This window comes from Neophocaena asiaeorientalis, unplaced genomic scaffold, assembly GCF_003031525.2.
Source record: "Neophocaena asiaeorientalis asiaeorientalis breed wild unplaced genomic scaffold, Neophocaena_asiaeorientalis_V1.1 scaffold240, whole genome shotgun sequence".
Lineage (NCBI taxonomy): Eukaryota > Metazoa > Chordata > Mammalia > Artiodactyla > Phocoenidae > Neophocaena > Neophocaena asiaeorientalis.
Window position 1 is genome coordinate 6,771,097 of NW_020185331.1, and position 14,233 is coordinate 6,785,329.

At 42.5% G+C, this 14,233-nt stretch overlaps 1 protein-coding gene across 1 annotated transcript in view; it reads right to left on the reverse strand.

The window, feature by feature from the left end:
• CFAP43 (cilia and flagella associated protein 43) overlaps positions 1-4,381 on the reverse strand; it is a 99,956-nt gene extending 95,575 nt beyond the window's left edge. The window contains exons 1-2 of the mRNA XM_024734977.1: positions 4,289-4,381; positions 2,652-2,905 (exon numbers count right to left, since the gene is read on the reverse strand). Of these exons, the coding sequence (XP_024590745.1) occupies positions 2,652-2,905; positions 4,289-4,353 (319 nt within the window). The 5' untranslated portion in view covers positions 4,354-4,381. The remainder of the gene's footprint in view (positions 1-2,651; positions 2,906-4,288) is intronic.
• Between the last annotated feature and the right edge of the window lie 9,852 nt (positions 4,382-14,233).

The window sequence follows — 14,233 nt, forward strand, 5'->3', positions numbered from 1 at the left end:
TTACTTCCTCCGCTAAAGTCTTGAACCCCTCAGTCATCCATCAGGGTTGGAATCAACTTCTTCCAAACTCCTGTTAATATTGATATTTTAACCTCTTTCAATGAATCACGAATGTTCTTAATGGCATCTAGAATGGTAAACCCTTCCCAGAAGGTTTTCAATTTACTTTGCCCAGATCCATCAGAAGAGTCAGTATGTACTGCAGTCCTACAAAATGTATTTCTTGAATAATAAGACTTGAAAGTTGAAATTACTCCTTGATCCATGGGGTGCAGAAGGGTTGTTGCATTAGCAAGCTATGAAAACAACATTAATCTCATTGTACATCTCCACCAGAACTCTTGGGTGACCAGGTGCACTGTCAATAAGCAGTAATATGTTGAAAGGAATCTTCTTTTCTAAGCAGTAGGTCTCAATAGTGAGCTTAAAATATTCAGTAAGTCATGTTGTAAACAGATTTGCTGTCGTCCAGGATTTGTAGAGTACAGGCAGAGTAGACTTACCACAGTTCTTAAAGGCCCTAGGATTTTCAGAATAGTAAGTGGGCACTGACTTCAACTTCAAGTCACAAGCTGCATTAGCCCCTCACAAGAGAGTCAGCCTATCTTTTGAAGTTTTGAAACTAGGCATTGACTTCTCTTCTCTAGCTATAAAAGTCCCACAAGGTATCTTCTTCCAATAGAAGGCTGTTTCATCTACATTGAAAATCTGTTGCTTAGTGTAGCCACCTTTATTAATTATCTTAGCTAGATCTTCTAGATAACTTGCTGCAGCTACTACATCAGCACTTGCTGCTTCACCTTACACTTTTATGTTAGGGAGATGACTTCTTTCCTTAAACCTCATGAACCAACCTCTGGCAGCTTCAAACTTTTCTTCTGCAGCTTTCTCACCTCTCTTAGCCTTCACAGAATTACAGCGAGTTAGGGCCTTGCTCTGGATTAGGTTTTGGCTTAAGGAAATATTGTGGCTGTTTGATCTTCTATCCAGACCACTAAAACTTCCTCCATGTCAGCAATGAGACTGTTTTGCTTTCTTATCATTTGTGTGTTCACTGGAGTAGCACTCTGAATTTCCTTCAAGGACTCTTCCTTTGCATTCACCACTTGGCTAATGATTTGGTGCAAGAGGCCTAGCTTCCGGTCTATCTGGGCTTTTGACATGCCTTCTTCACTAAGCTTAATTATTTCTAGCTTTTGATTTAAAGTGTGATATGTGCGACTCTTCCTTTCACTTGAACACTTAGAGGCTATTGTAGGGTTATTAATGGGCCTAATTTCAATACTGTTGTGTCTCAAGGAATAGGGAGGCCTGAGGAGAGGAAGAGAGACAGGGGAATGGCTGTTTGGTGGAACAGTCAGAGCATATACAAAATTTAGAGATTAAGTTTGCCATCTTATTTGGGTGTAGTTTGTGGCACCCCAAAACAAATAAAATAGTAACATCAAAGATCACTGATCACCATAACAAATATAATAATAATGGGGAAAGTTTGAAAAATTGCAATAATTACCAAAATGTGACACAGAGACAAAAGTGAGCAAATACTATTGTAAAAATGGTGTCAATAGACTTGCTCAATGCAGGGTTGCCACAGACCTTCAATGTGTAAAAAATGCAGTATCTATGAAGCATAATAAAACAAAGCACAATAGAACAAGATATGCCTGTAGATGGTTCCCAATGTATGAATGGGTTATGTTTTAAATGTTGTTTTAGTCTGTTAAGAACACAGACAAATTTCCCCACAAATAAAATGTTAAATTACAGTGAATATCCTTGGCATGATCCAAACACTTCTCTGATCATAAGCTACAGAACTGAGACCAGCCTCAAGACTTCCTAAGCTTTCTGTCCAAGATGTGTTAAATGAGGGAATCGTTACATGGAGGCCCTAGTATATGTGCAACAGCCCAGCCTGGGTCAGATGTATCTATGAATGAGTCAATAATAACTTAAATTGTAGGAAACATTGATTGACATTGTATATATGACATATATATATTATATATATATATATACACTTCATATATATATATGAAATGTATTATATAATTACATATGTTACACTTAATTTCATTTATTATCACCACAGCCTTAACAGTAGATACCATTATCCCCACTTCATGGATAAGGAAATTGAGGCTAAGAGACTTATCTTTAGAAGTTATACAACATCCATTCAGTTAGATTTTCCATAAATCATAAGGAAAGAAAATACTGTTCTGAAAAAGGTTTACAAACAACATTTAGTGCTCTAACAGAGTGTTCTAGCCCAGTGATTCTCAAGTTTAACGTGCATATGAATCACCTAAGGAATCTGGTTAAAACGCAGATTACAATTCAGTAGGTCCTGGATGACAGCAGAGTTTCTGCATTTATAATAAGCATCCTAGGTAACGCAATGCTAATTGTAAGCAGACCACATATTAAGTAGCAAGGTTCTAGCCTACTTAATTAAATTCTAAGTGATCAGCCTGATTCCTTCCTTATAAATGTGTATTACCAAAAAACAAAACAAATAAAAAACCCACCAAAACTGAAAAAACAATCCTTCAAAAACAAAAAGACTTCATTTATAAGAGCTAGATCTGGTCATATCTTAAAACAAAATCCTTCAGTCATGGCAGAGGAAGCGTCTTGTAAGATACCTTTTAATTTGATCCTTCTGGTTAATCCAGGAAAGTTGTATATGTAGATGAGGGGTCTCAGCCGCCGGTCAGAAAAAGCCACAACCTCATGAGGAACGTTAGTTGCCACGACACCCACAATTCCATTCATACACTGGAGTACAGTCTTTTTCTTGGTTTCAATATTAATAAATATTATGAAATTCCCACAAGGGTAGCAAATGGTGCTGTCGCTGACAAAATGAACATTCTGCCTGGGGAATCCTTGCACCCATCTTTGGGAAAAGATACGTCAACATCAATAAAATACATTTCAAATACTTTTTCTTTCTTTCTTTTTTAAACAAAAGATCATCAAAATTTTTGAAACATATCTATTCTCTTTTCACCCTCTTTCTGCCCAAACACACAAGGTTGCTGTGAGACCAGTTTGAGTCCAGGCACTACAGAAACTTAAATGCCACCTAAAGTTCCATAGGTCTCAAGAACCTTCTTCAGAGAGCTTTTCCAGTGAAGCACAACCTCTGTTCAAACTTAAAAAAATCTCAGAAGGATTTCTGGAGTCTTGTATACTTGGAAAAGAAAAAGTAAAAACAACGGAGAGAGAAAAGAGCTTGGTCCTAATTGAAAACAGGGTGCATCCTGGTCCTTACCTTTAAAATTAGTTTTGATTTTTAAAATAAACGTTAAAAAAACAACTTTGAATAGGACTGCCTGCTTTATGGTTGTGAGCCCAGTAGGAAAATTGCTTCTTTACAAAGATGGAGCATGTGTAGCCATATTTTAGATCTAAAATGTAGAGATAAATGCAGCAAGTAAAAGGAATACGTCAACATGAATGAAAAGATTGGAACACAAAAGTAACATATTTTTAAGTAAGGAGTGTTTGGTGAGTGTAAGCTAGACCAAGGAGAGAGAGAGAGACTGAGAAGAGGGGGAGAGTCTACCTCTATTTAAATAGTAAAGATATGCTTAAAGATGGTGGAGAGGGCAAGAGAAAGACACTGGTTTAGAGCGAAACTTCATGGGAATGGAGAGTACAGCCAGGACTGGTGGAGGATGCTGTGTGAACATAGGGCAGGTAACACTCTAGAATGTGGAAGGAGAGCAATAACAGCTTACACCTGGGCAGCGCTTTATGCTTTTCAAAGGCCAGTATAAGTGCAAACAAATCCAGAGTCGGTGGATAGGAGATAGAAGGAAGGGATTGATGGCCCTAACCTCGGGGAAAATCACCAAAGCCCACTAGGATGGGAGGAGGGCTGTCATTGAGATGGGGGTGGGGAGTGGGGAATATATATGAAAGCAAAACGGATCACTGAAGGTAATATAGCCAAAAAGAGGAGGCAGAAATGGAGAGTGGAGGAGAGCAGTACTGGGTAAGCCAGCGAGGGTTGGGGTCACAGCATAGTGAGGGACGGAGGGGTGGGGCGTGGAAAGAGCTGGAAATGTGGTCATTGAATAAGGGGACGAGGGGAATGGAGAGAAGTCACAGAGAAAGGAAGTCTGCAGGAAGGCGTTGGGGGTTGAAGGAAAAGAGGTCGAATTTGCGTGAAAGCAGGTCTACAGGGATGGGAGGAAGCGGATAGGGAGAGGATGCAGTTCTGAGGGAAGAATTTCCACTAGACGAGTCAGTCTCGGGGCCGCGAACGCCTCACCTCACAGACAGGGACGCGCCGAGGGCGACGTTGTGGGCTTCATCTCGCTCCCGGCCTTGCGCCATGGGCCGTGTGTCTCTCGGCCGGGCCGGGGGCAGCAAACGCCGGACCCAGGCCAGTATCTGCAACGGTTACACCGAGGCCCCGGGCTGCTGGGTTGGCGGTCTCCACTGTTTACACCGTATCCGGGAGACCGCAACCCCTGCGCCCATTGGCTCTGTCCTTTCAGCTGCTCCCTCTCGAGCCAAGCGGATTCGTGGAAGCGCTGACGGGTCTTGACCAATGGGAGAGCGGAGAGCGAAGCGAGGGGCTGGCCCCAAGGTGGGTGCTGGAGTGGCCCAGTACGGGGCATATAATTACAAAATTAATAAATATCAGTAGCAGACTTTAATATTGAGTGGTGACCGTGCCAGACGTCTTTCCAAGCGCGGTCAGATATTATTTCATTTAATATTCAAACCCCCCCAATCAGCCTCATTTTATAGAAAAGGAAAACAGGATAAGAGAATTAATTTGTCCAAGGCTACAAAACTGAGTGGGACTTAAAGCCAGATCTAGTCTAAATCTAGAGCTTCAAACCTTTAATTACTTATTACACACTCTAATGGACCCTCAACTATTTCAAGGAGGCAGAAATCTTCTGGAAGTAACTGATCGAAAGGTCAGCAGTTTTTCCTTGCCTCTTCCCTTCCCACTCAAACACTCTCTTGACCTCCCCTACTTTCCTTCTGCCCTCCCCCCTCTCCAGTCCTCTCCTCTTCCCTTCTATAGGTCTCTCCTTCCCATCTTGCCACCTTCTCTTCGTTTCATTCACAAATATTTACCCAGTATTACTGTGCATTGTGCTAGTTACTTGGAACAAAATAGTGAGCAAACCAGATACAGTTCCTTCCTTCATGGAACTTAGAAGAACTTCCTTCTTGGTGGGGCCCAGGGAGTGAGGGATAAACATCCACGCTATTACACAAATGTAGGAATCACAGATTGAATTAAGAAGAAAAGAAAAATGATAGTATAGGGCTTATGTTGTGGTCCTCTCCTGGTTGGATGGGTAGTGTCAGAGCTGGTTTCTGTGTGCACATGCTGTTTTCACTGAGATTTCAAGGATGAGGAGTGATTGCTGCGGGTAGAGGATGGGGAATGGGCAGAGAACAGTTTTTGTAAAGGAATTAAGGCAGGAAAACAGATGGCATGAACTGGGAAGGGCAGTGTGATTGGAGCAGAGGGGGATCAGTAGAAAACACTGAAGGCTGGAGAAGCAGCAAAGCACCAGGTAAAGGCCAAGTTGAGAATTCTGGTCTTTATCCTAAGAGCCACAGAAATATATTAAATGGTTTTAAAGAGAGGAATGACATGACCCGATTTATGTTTATAAAAGATCATTCTGGCTGCAGGAGGATTATCAACTGTGTAGGAGAGTAGAGAGAATAGAAATAGGAAGATCTGCTAGGAGTCGATTTCATAGTCGCAACAAGGGAAGCAAAGCAGGGTTGTCAGGCTGAGCACTACTGGCATTTGGGACTGGATGGGGGTGGGGGTGGGTCTCATGCCTTGCAGGATGTTTAGCAGCATCCCTGCCAGTAGCATCTCCACAGGTGTGACAATCAAAACTATCTATGGACATGGTCAAATGTCCCCTGGGGGACAAAATCACGCCCAGTTGAAAGCCACTGTTGAGTCCATGTGTTACAAATATCTTAAAGGTAAAAACCTGTAGACTTTGTTGATGGATTGATAAAGAGGGGTAAGAGAGAAGGAAGAATCCAGGATGGTCCTGGGTGTCTGATTATCACAGTCAGAGATGGTTGTGTCCTTTGCTGAGGTGGCATGAGGAAGGAGTGGAGCTCTGTGTTTCTGCCTTGAAGAATTTCTTTGCTGAAATGCGAGTGCCAAACACAGGCAGTGCTTAGTGCGAGTGCCAAACACAAAACCGGCTGACAAAATCCCACATTGCTGGGTCACAGGGAGAAGTGTCTTGGACAACAGTCAAGCTTTCTCCTCTAGTGCTTCTTAAGCTCTGGGCAATTTCTGTTGCTACTCCCTCACTAGTTGGCTTATTTGTATTTCCATCAAGCTCTCCATGCACCACCCCCCAAAACACAATATACCTTTAACTACAACTTGAGCATTTTAAAGCAATGTGATGAGGTAACTCCTGCCACTGCTCCCAGAGTAAATGGTAGGTAGAGGATGTAAGGTGGGCAGGAAGTGTGGACTCTGAGAAATAAATGCGGACCTTGGCTGCGATCAGCTATGACTCTGGGAATCTGAACTTGCCCTGTGCTAGAGAAAAGGAGGAACTGAACAGAATCAAATTGAAAAAGCAATCTTGTGGCTGTCTTACTCCACGAAATCACGACTGGGTTTTAGCTGAAAACAGAGGTCTCCAGCTGGGTTTCTGGGAAATATCCATGGCTGATACTCAGGAGAAGGTGCCCTGACCTCTGCACCATGCAGATCAGAGGAAGATGAGTGGCCTTTCTTTCTTAGTCGGGAAGGGGAAAGATAGACTATCCCAGAGAGTGGACTGGGAGAGATAAATAAGGAAAATGAGTTCCAGTTCTCACTGTGAAAGATTTACTGATATCGGTAGGGGCACAAAGCACAAACCTTACAGCATTCAAGAGAAAAAAGCTGAGAACTCTGGAGCCAGAAAGGGGTTAATCACAGCAGTGTATCTTTCGGGTCGCAGTGGTGCTGGCAGCATATTGGGTGCTATTACCTGCTGTTACCATGACAGAGGCCTGAGTCCTTTAAAGCAGGGGACCCATGGCCAGAGCACCCCTTGCTGCATTTGTGAGTGGCACTATGTCACATGTGTTTGACAAACCATGTACTTAGTGAAAGACAAGATAATGTCAGAGGAAGACTTTGTAGCGGCTGATGAAAGGGGAAAACAGGGTTATTTTTAAGAAGTATGATAAAATACATTACAGTGTAACAAAAAGTTAGGTATTTATCCCTGTGGGTGGTACCTGGAGGTAGAGGGGCTTCACCATGGAGGCTTGTGAGGTTGCTTGGGGCAATTTTGCAGAACTGGTATCTATGGACTCTAACACAGACATCATTTAAAGAATTCCAAGGGCCATTCATGGGCAAAAACAGGAGACAATTTGCATTGTGGCACAAATAGCATTTAAAATACACTTTAGGAGAGCATTAAGTACAAAAAATTTTGAAGACCGTGGTTTACCATCATTACATGTTCAGAATTTGAGTTTGAATAATCTCATCAAGTCTTAAGATCCTCTTCAAAAGCTTCAAGTCTCATCTGCATTAAATTCTCCATTGAAACTTCTCACAAAAGTAAGTTTTAAAGCACTAAAATTGGGCTTCCCTGGTAGTGCAGTGGTTATGAATCTGCCTGCCAATGCAGGAGACACGGGTTCGAGCCCTGGTCCGGGAAGATCCCACATGCTGTGGAGCAACTAAGCCCATGTGCCACAACTACTGAGCCTGCGCTCTAGAGCCTGCAAGCCACAACTACTCAAGCCCGAGTGCCACAACTACTGAAGCCTGCACGCCTAGAGCCTGTGCTCCGCAATGAGAAGCCATTGCAGTAAGTTCATGCACCGCAATGAAGAGCACCCCTCACTCACCGCAACTAAAGAAAGCCTGCATGTAACAATGAAGACCTAACGCAGCCAAAAGTAAATAAATTTAAAAAAAAAATTTTAAAAAGCACTAAAATCCATCAGTACCTTCCATTTTATATCCTTTTATCTGACTTCCTTTCAATTTCCTTTGCCTTTAGGGTCTCTGTACTGTGTTCCCTTAGACTAGAGACAAAGAAATAATGCTTTCCAAAAAACAACATGTACTGTGGCTGTAAGTTTTTACTGGTAGAAACCTGGCATGACCTGAGCATGTATAAAAACACCTCATTAATATCAATTTCTTATATATTAGATAGTATAAAATTATTCCAGTTGCATTCCTGAAAATTCACAGAAGAATGTTCTTATCAAGTAGGTGTATATGGGCAACAAAAACAGGTGATACTTAGAAGGAAGAAAACTATTTCTTGCCACAAGGATCTCTAACTCTTTATCTTTAACCAGCAGAATCAGTTCAGTTTAGCTTCCTCAGGTTAATATTACTGACAATTACAGCTACAAAAACTACAACTACTGTGGCCTTTTACCTGTGGCTAACAGCAGTGTGTATCTAGATGTTCACATCTTATGCACACAAACACAAAGGCCTTGGAGATGGTTCACTGTAATGCAGAGCAGTACTACAGAGCTGTAGTTTCCTAGGACAGTAAATTCTCTTTCAACTTCTTTCTTCTGTCTTGCAAACTGGTTCATCTATACCATTTTTCTAGATTCCACATATAGGCATTAACATACGATATTTCTTTTTCTCTTTCTGACTTACTTCACTCTGTATGACAGTCTCTAGGTCCATCCATGTCTCTACAAATGACCCAATTTCGTTCCTTTTTATGGTTGAGTAATATTCCATTGTATATATGTACCACATCTTCTTTATCCATTTGTCTATCGATGGACATTTAGGTTGCTTCCATGTCCTGGCTATTGTAAATAGTGCTGCAATGAACATTGGGGTGCATATGTATTTTTGAACTATGGTTTTCTCAGGGTATATGCCCAGTAGTGAGATTGCTGGGTAATATGATAATTCTACGTTTAGTTTCTTAAGGAACCTCCATATTGTTCACCATAGTGGCTGTATCAATTTACATTCCCACCAACAGTGCAAGAGGGTTCCCTTTTCTCCACACCCTCTTCAGCATTTGTTGTTTGTAGATTTTCTGATGATGCCCATTTTAACCAGTGTGCGGTGATACCTCATTGATTTGCATTTCTCTAATAACTAGTGATGTTGAGGAGCTTTTCATGTGCCTCTTGGCCATCTGTATGTCTTCTTTGGAGAAATGTCTGTTTAGGTCTTCTGCCCATTTTTTGATTGGGTTGTTTGTTTCTTTAATATTGAGCTGCATGAGCTGTTTATATATTTTGGAGATTAATCCTTTGTCCCTTGATTCATTTGCAAATATTTTCTCCCATTCTGAGCATTGTCTTTTCGTCTTGTTTATAGTTTCCTTGGCTGTGCAAAAGCTTTTAAGTTTCACTAGGTCCCATTTGTTTATTTTTGTTTTTATTTCCATTACTCTAGGAAGTGGGTCAAAAAAGATCTTGCTGTGATTTATGTCAAAGAGTTTTCTTCCTATGTTTTCCTCTAAGAGTTTGATAGTGTCCAGTCTTACATTTAGGTCTTTAATCCATTTTGAGTTTATTTTTGTGTATGGTGTTAGGGAGTGTTCTAATTTCATTCTTTTACATGTAGCTGTCCAGTTTTCCCAGCAGCACTTATTGAAGAGACTGTCTTTTCTCCATTGTATATCATATAGCTGGGTCCATTTGTATCCATTCAGTGAGCCTGTGTCTTTTGGTTGGAGCATTTAATCCATTCACAGTTAAGGTAATTATGATATGTATGTTCCTATTACCATTTTCTTAATTGTTTGGGGTTTGTTTTTGTAGGTCCTTTTCTTCTCTTGTGTTTACCAGTTAGAGAAGTTCCTTTAGCATTTGTTGTAGAGCTGGTTTGGTGGTGCTGAATTCTCTTAGCTTTTGCTTGTCTGTAAAGCTTTTGATTTCTCCATTGAATCTGAATGAAATGCTTGCTGGGTAGAGTAATCTTGATTCTAGATTCTTCCCTTTCATCACTTTAAATATATCATGCCACTCCCTTCTGGCTTGTAGAGTTTCTGCTGAGAAATTAGCTGTTAACCTTATGGGAATTCCCATGTATGTTATTTGTCATTTTTCCCTTGTTGCTTTTAATAATTTTTCTTTTTTTATAAATTTATTTTTGGCTGCCTTGTGTCTTCCTTGTTGGGTTTTCATTGCTGTGCACAGGCTTTCTCTAGTTGGGGTGAGCAGGGGCTACTCTTCATTGCAGTGCGCAGGCTTCTCATTGCAGTGGTTTCTCTTGTTGCAGAGCTCGGGCTGTAGGCACGCGGGCTTTGGTAGTTGTGGCATGCAGGCTCAGTAGTTGTGCCTTGCAGGCTCTAGAGTGCAGGCTCTAGTTGTGGCACATGGGCTTAGTTGCTCTGCGCATGTCTGATCTTCCCAGACCAGGGCTTGAACCCATGTCCCCTGCATTGGCAGGCAGATTCTCAACCACTGCCCCACCAGGGAAGTCCCAATAATATTTCCTTGTCTTTAATTTTTGTCAATTTGATTACTATGTGTCTCAGTGTGTTTCTCCATGGGTTTATCCTGCCTGGGGCTCTTTGCACTTCCTGGACTTGGGTGGCTATTTCCTTTCCCATGTTAGGGAAGTTTTCGACTATAATCTCTTCAAATATTTTCTCAGGTCCTTTCTGTCTCTCTTCTCCTTCTGGGACCCCTATAATGTGAATGTTGGTGCATTTAATGTTGTCCTAGAGGTCTCTTAGGTTGTCTTCATTTCTTTTCATTCTTTTTTCTTCATTCTGTTCTGTGGCAGTGAATTCCACCATTCTCTTCCAGGTCACTTATCCGTTCTTCTGCCTCAGTTATTCTGCTATTGATTCCTTCTAGTGTATTTTTCATTTCAGTTATTGTATTGTTTGTCTCTGTTTGTTTGTTCTTTAATTTTTCTAGGTCTTGGTTAAACATTTCTTACATCTTCTCAATCTTTGCCTCCATTCTTTTTCCAAGCGCCTGGATCATCTTCACTATCATTGTTTTGAATTCTTTTTCTGGAAGGTTGCCTATCTTCACTTCATTTAGTTGTCTTCTGGAGTTTTATCTTGTTCCTTCATCTGGTACAAAGTCCTCTGCCTTTTCATTTTGTCTGTGTCTGTAAATGTGGTTTTCATTCCACAGGCTGCAGGATTGTAGTTCTTCTTGCTTCTGCTGTCTGCCCTCTGGTGGATGAAGCTATCTAAGAGGCTTGTGCAAGCTTCCTGATGGGACTGGTGGTGGGTAGAGCTGACTGTTGCTCTGGTGGGCAGAGCTCAGTAAAACTTTAATCCACTTGTCTGCTGATGGGTGGGGCTAAGTTCTCTCCCTGTTGGTTGTTTAGCCTGAGGCGATCCAGCACTGGCGCCTACAGGCCCTTTGGTGGGGCTAATGGTGGACTCTGGGAGGGTTCAAAACAAGGAGTACTTCCCAGAACTTCTGCTGCCAGTGTCCTTGTCCCCTCGGTGAGCCACAGTTGCCCCCTGCCTCTGCAGGAGACCCTCCAACACTAGCAGGTAGGTCTGGTTCAGTCTCCTATGGTGTCACTGCTCCTTCCCCCTGGGTCTTGTTGCACACACTACTTTGTGTGTGCCCTCCAAGAGCGGAGTTTCTGTTTCCCCCAGACCTGTTGTAGTCCTGCAGTCAAATCCCACCTACCTTGAAAGTCTGGGAATTGCTCCTCCTGTTGCCAGACCCCCAGGTTGGGAAACCTGACGTGGGGCTCAGAACCTTCACTCTAGTGGGTGGACTTCTGTGCTATAAGTGTTCTCCAGTCTGTGACTCACCCACCCACCAGTTATGGGATTTGATTTTACTGTGATTGCGCCCCTCTTACCATCTCATTGTGGCTTCTCCTTTGTCTTTGGATGTGGGGTATCTTTCTTGGTGAGTTCCAGTGTCTTCCTGTCGATGACTGTTCAGCAGTTAGTTGTGATTCCGGTGCTCTCACAAGAGGGAGTGAGTCTCAACTTCTTTCTTTGAGGAATTAACATTTTACTTTATTGATTAGCTGGATCTTTCTAATCATTACAACAAAATGTTGCATTATTCATACCAATTAGGGGACGAGCCATTCCAAATAAAAGTTCTCAAATAATCCCTACACCTGGAATCACTAGTTTGGCCAATCAGAGGTTTTGCCTTGCTATGTTTAAATTCACAGGGTTAATTTGCATATCATTAATGTACTAAAGGCCTTCTAAACAGTTAATTTTCTAAAAAAGAGTTAAGTAAGACTCATGTTTTAGCAAAAATGTGGTCTAATTTTTTTGTTTATTATCTAATAATAACAAACATTTATTTAACGTTCATTCTGTGCCAAGAACTAAGCATTTCTTATTTATTAACTAATTTAATGTTTCTTCAAACTCTATAAGAGAGGCATTAAGTTTCTACCACCACATTTTACAGAAGAGGGAACTATAAAGTGTTCTTCTTTTTTCCATTGCACCAAGAGGGAAACACAGAGGGAACTTGCCCACATTCACATGGTTAATAAGGGGTCATTATAATTCATATGGTTTCATAATAAATTCATAAGTTAAATTATGAATTCATAAATTTGTATGTTAAAGCCCTAACCCTCAGTACATCAGAATGTGATCTTATTTGGAAAAAGGTTCATTGCAGTTGTAATTAGTTAAATTAAGATGAGGTCATACTGGAGTAGGATGGGCCCATAATCCAGTATGACCGGTGTCTTTATAAAGAGGGGAAATTTGGACACAGACATGCACCCAAGAAGAAGGGCATGTGAAGATGAAGGCTGCTATTTGTTGATACTTTTACACTCCATGGAGCACCAGATTGCCACCTAACCACCAGAAGCTAGAGGAGAGGCGCAGAACAGATTCTCCCTCACAGTCTTCAGAAGGAAACAACCCTGAGGCTTGTGCAACCTTGATCTGGGACTTACAGCCTCCAGAACTGTGAGAATAAATTTCCAGCATTTAAGTCACTCAGTTTGTGGTATTTTGTTAATGGCAGCCCTAGCAAACTAATACAGGCATGGAGTCAGGATCAAACTCAGGCAGGAAGCCTCCAGGATGGGCATGCTTATCACCTCACCCTGCAGCTCCAAAAATAGAGCTAATCAAAATAAAAGCGCTCCCTGCAACTTCCTCCCCAATAAACAGCACAGGAGGCACCAGCTTGGAAATCTATGCAGACAAATAAGACATTGACTGCTCTTTTCAGATACACACAGTATCTGTTCTGTGTGCCCTGGAACCCCCTCTTTCCTGATTGAGTGAACGATCTGGCAAGACATTTTTCATAGACCTGCAGACTAAATTCACTAACCCACCTGCCTGACTCTAAGCATGTGCCCCTACTAGGGCTTCAAAATCCCCGTATTTAATAGATCTTTGAAAGCAGCATCATCATTCTGAGATTAGTAATATCCAGATCTGTGCTGTTTCCTTTGGGTTAAAATTAAAAGGATGTGTCCTAAGGGTGACAGTAGAGACAGTGACCCTCCCCAGTAGTCATATTAAGTTAGTACAGACAGGAAAAGGAAATGGCTCTCCAGGTGGCTGGGCGACCTGGCCCTGGGCTATGGAAAGGAACCTTAGGAGAGCATGTTTTGGAACCTTAAGCAAGCACTGGTCCCAGGGGCCACAGGCTCTGAGGTAAGGGCAGCCTTTGGGTAGAGGGAGAGCTGCAACCAAGTCGGAGCCACGTGACTTGGGCCTGGGCATGGGTCCCTGCTGCCAGGGCGCGGGGTGTGGGAGGTCAGGGTCTGGATTTGGTGTGGGCCCACGTACCGGCAAACTGGAGACCACCATCCGTCGGGGTCAGGGAAAGGCTCTGAGGATTTTGAGCTTCATTTGTGCATTTTTTTTTTCCATTGCACCAAGAGAACACCAAGTCTTTATTACACGAATTCCTATGAAACAGCTCCAAGAAAAAACCCACACGTAGAAGAAAAAACAAAAACAAAAAAAACCAAACAAAGCCACACACAGGGACGGGGTGGGGGAGGGCGACTGCTGCTCCCTCTCTTCTGCTCCTGGGCCACTGTGGGGCGGTGAGGATCTGAGGGCCGCCGCACTTCCGCACTCGCTCGAGATGCTGAGCCGGGCCAGGGACCCCCTCTGGCACCGCGGGGAGCCCTCCACGCTCTCATTATCTCTGGGTGACTTAGGGCCACCAAGCCTGCTCCCAATGCCCCAACGCTGTACGGCTGGGCTGGCTCGTCATGGGAGCACCTCTTGGCCAGCAGGCTGAACTTTGGTGCGACCGCCAT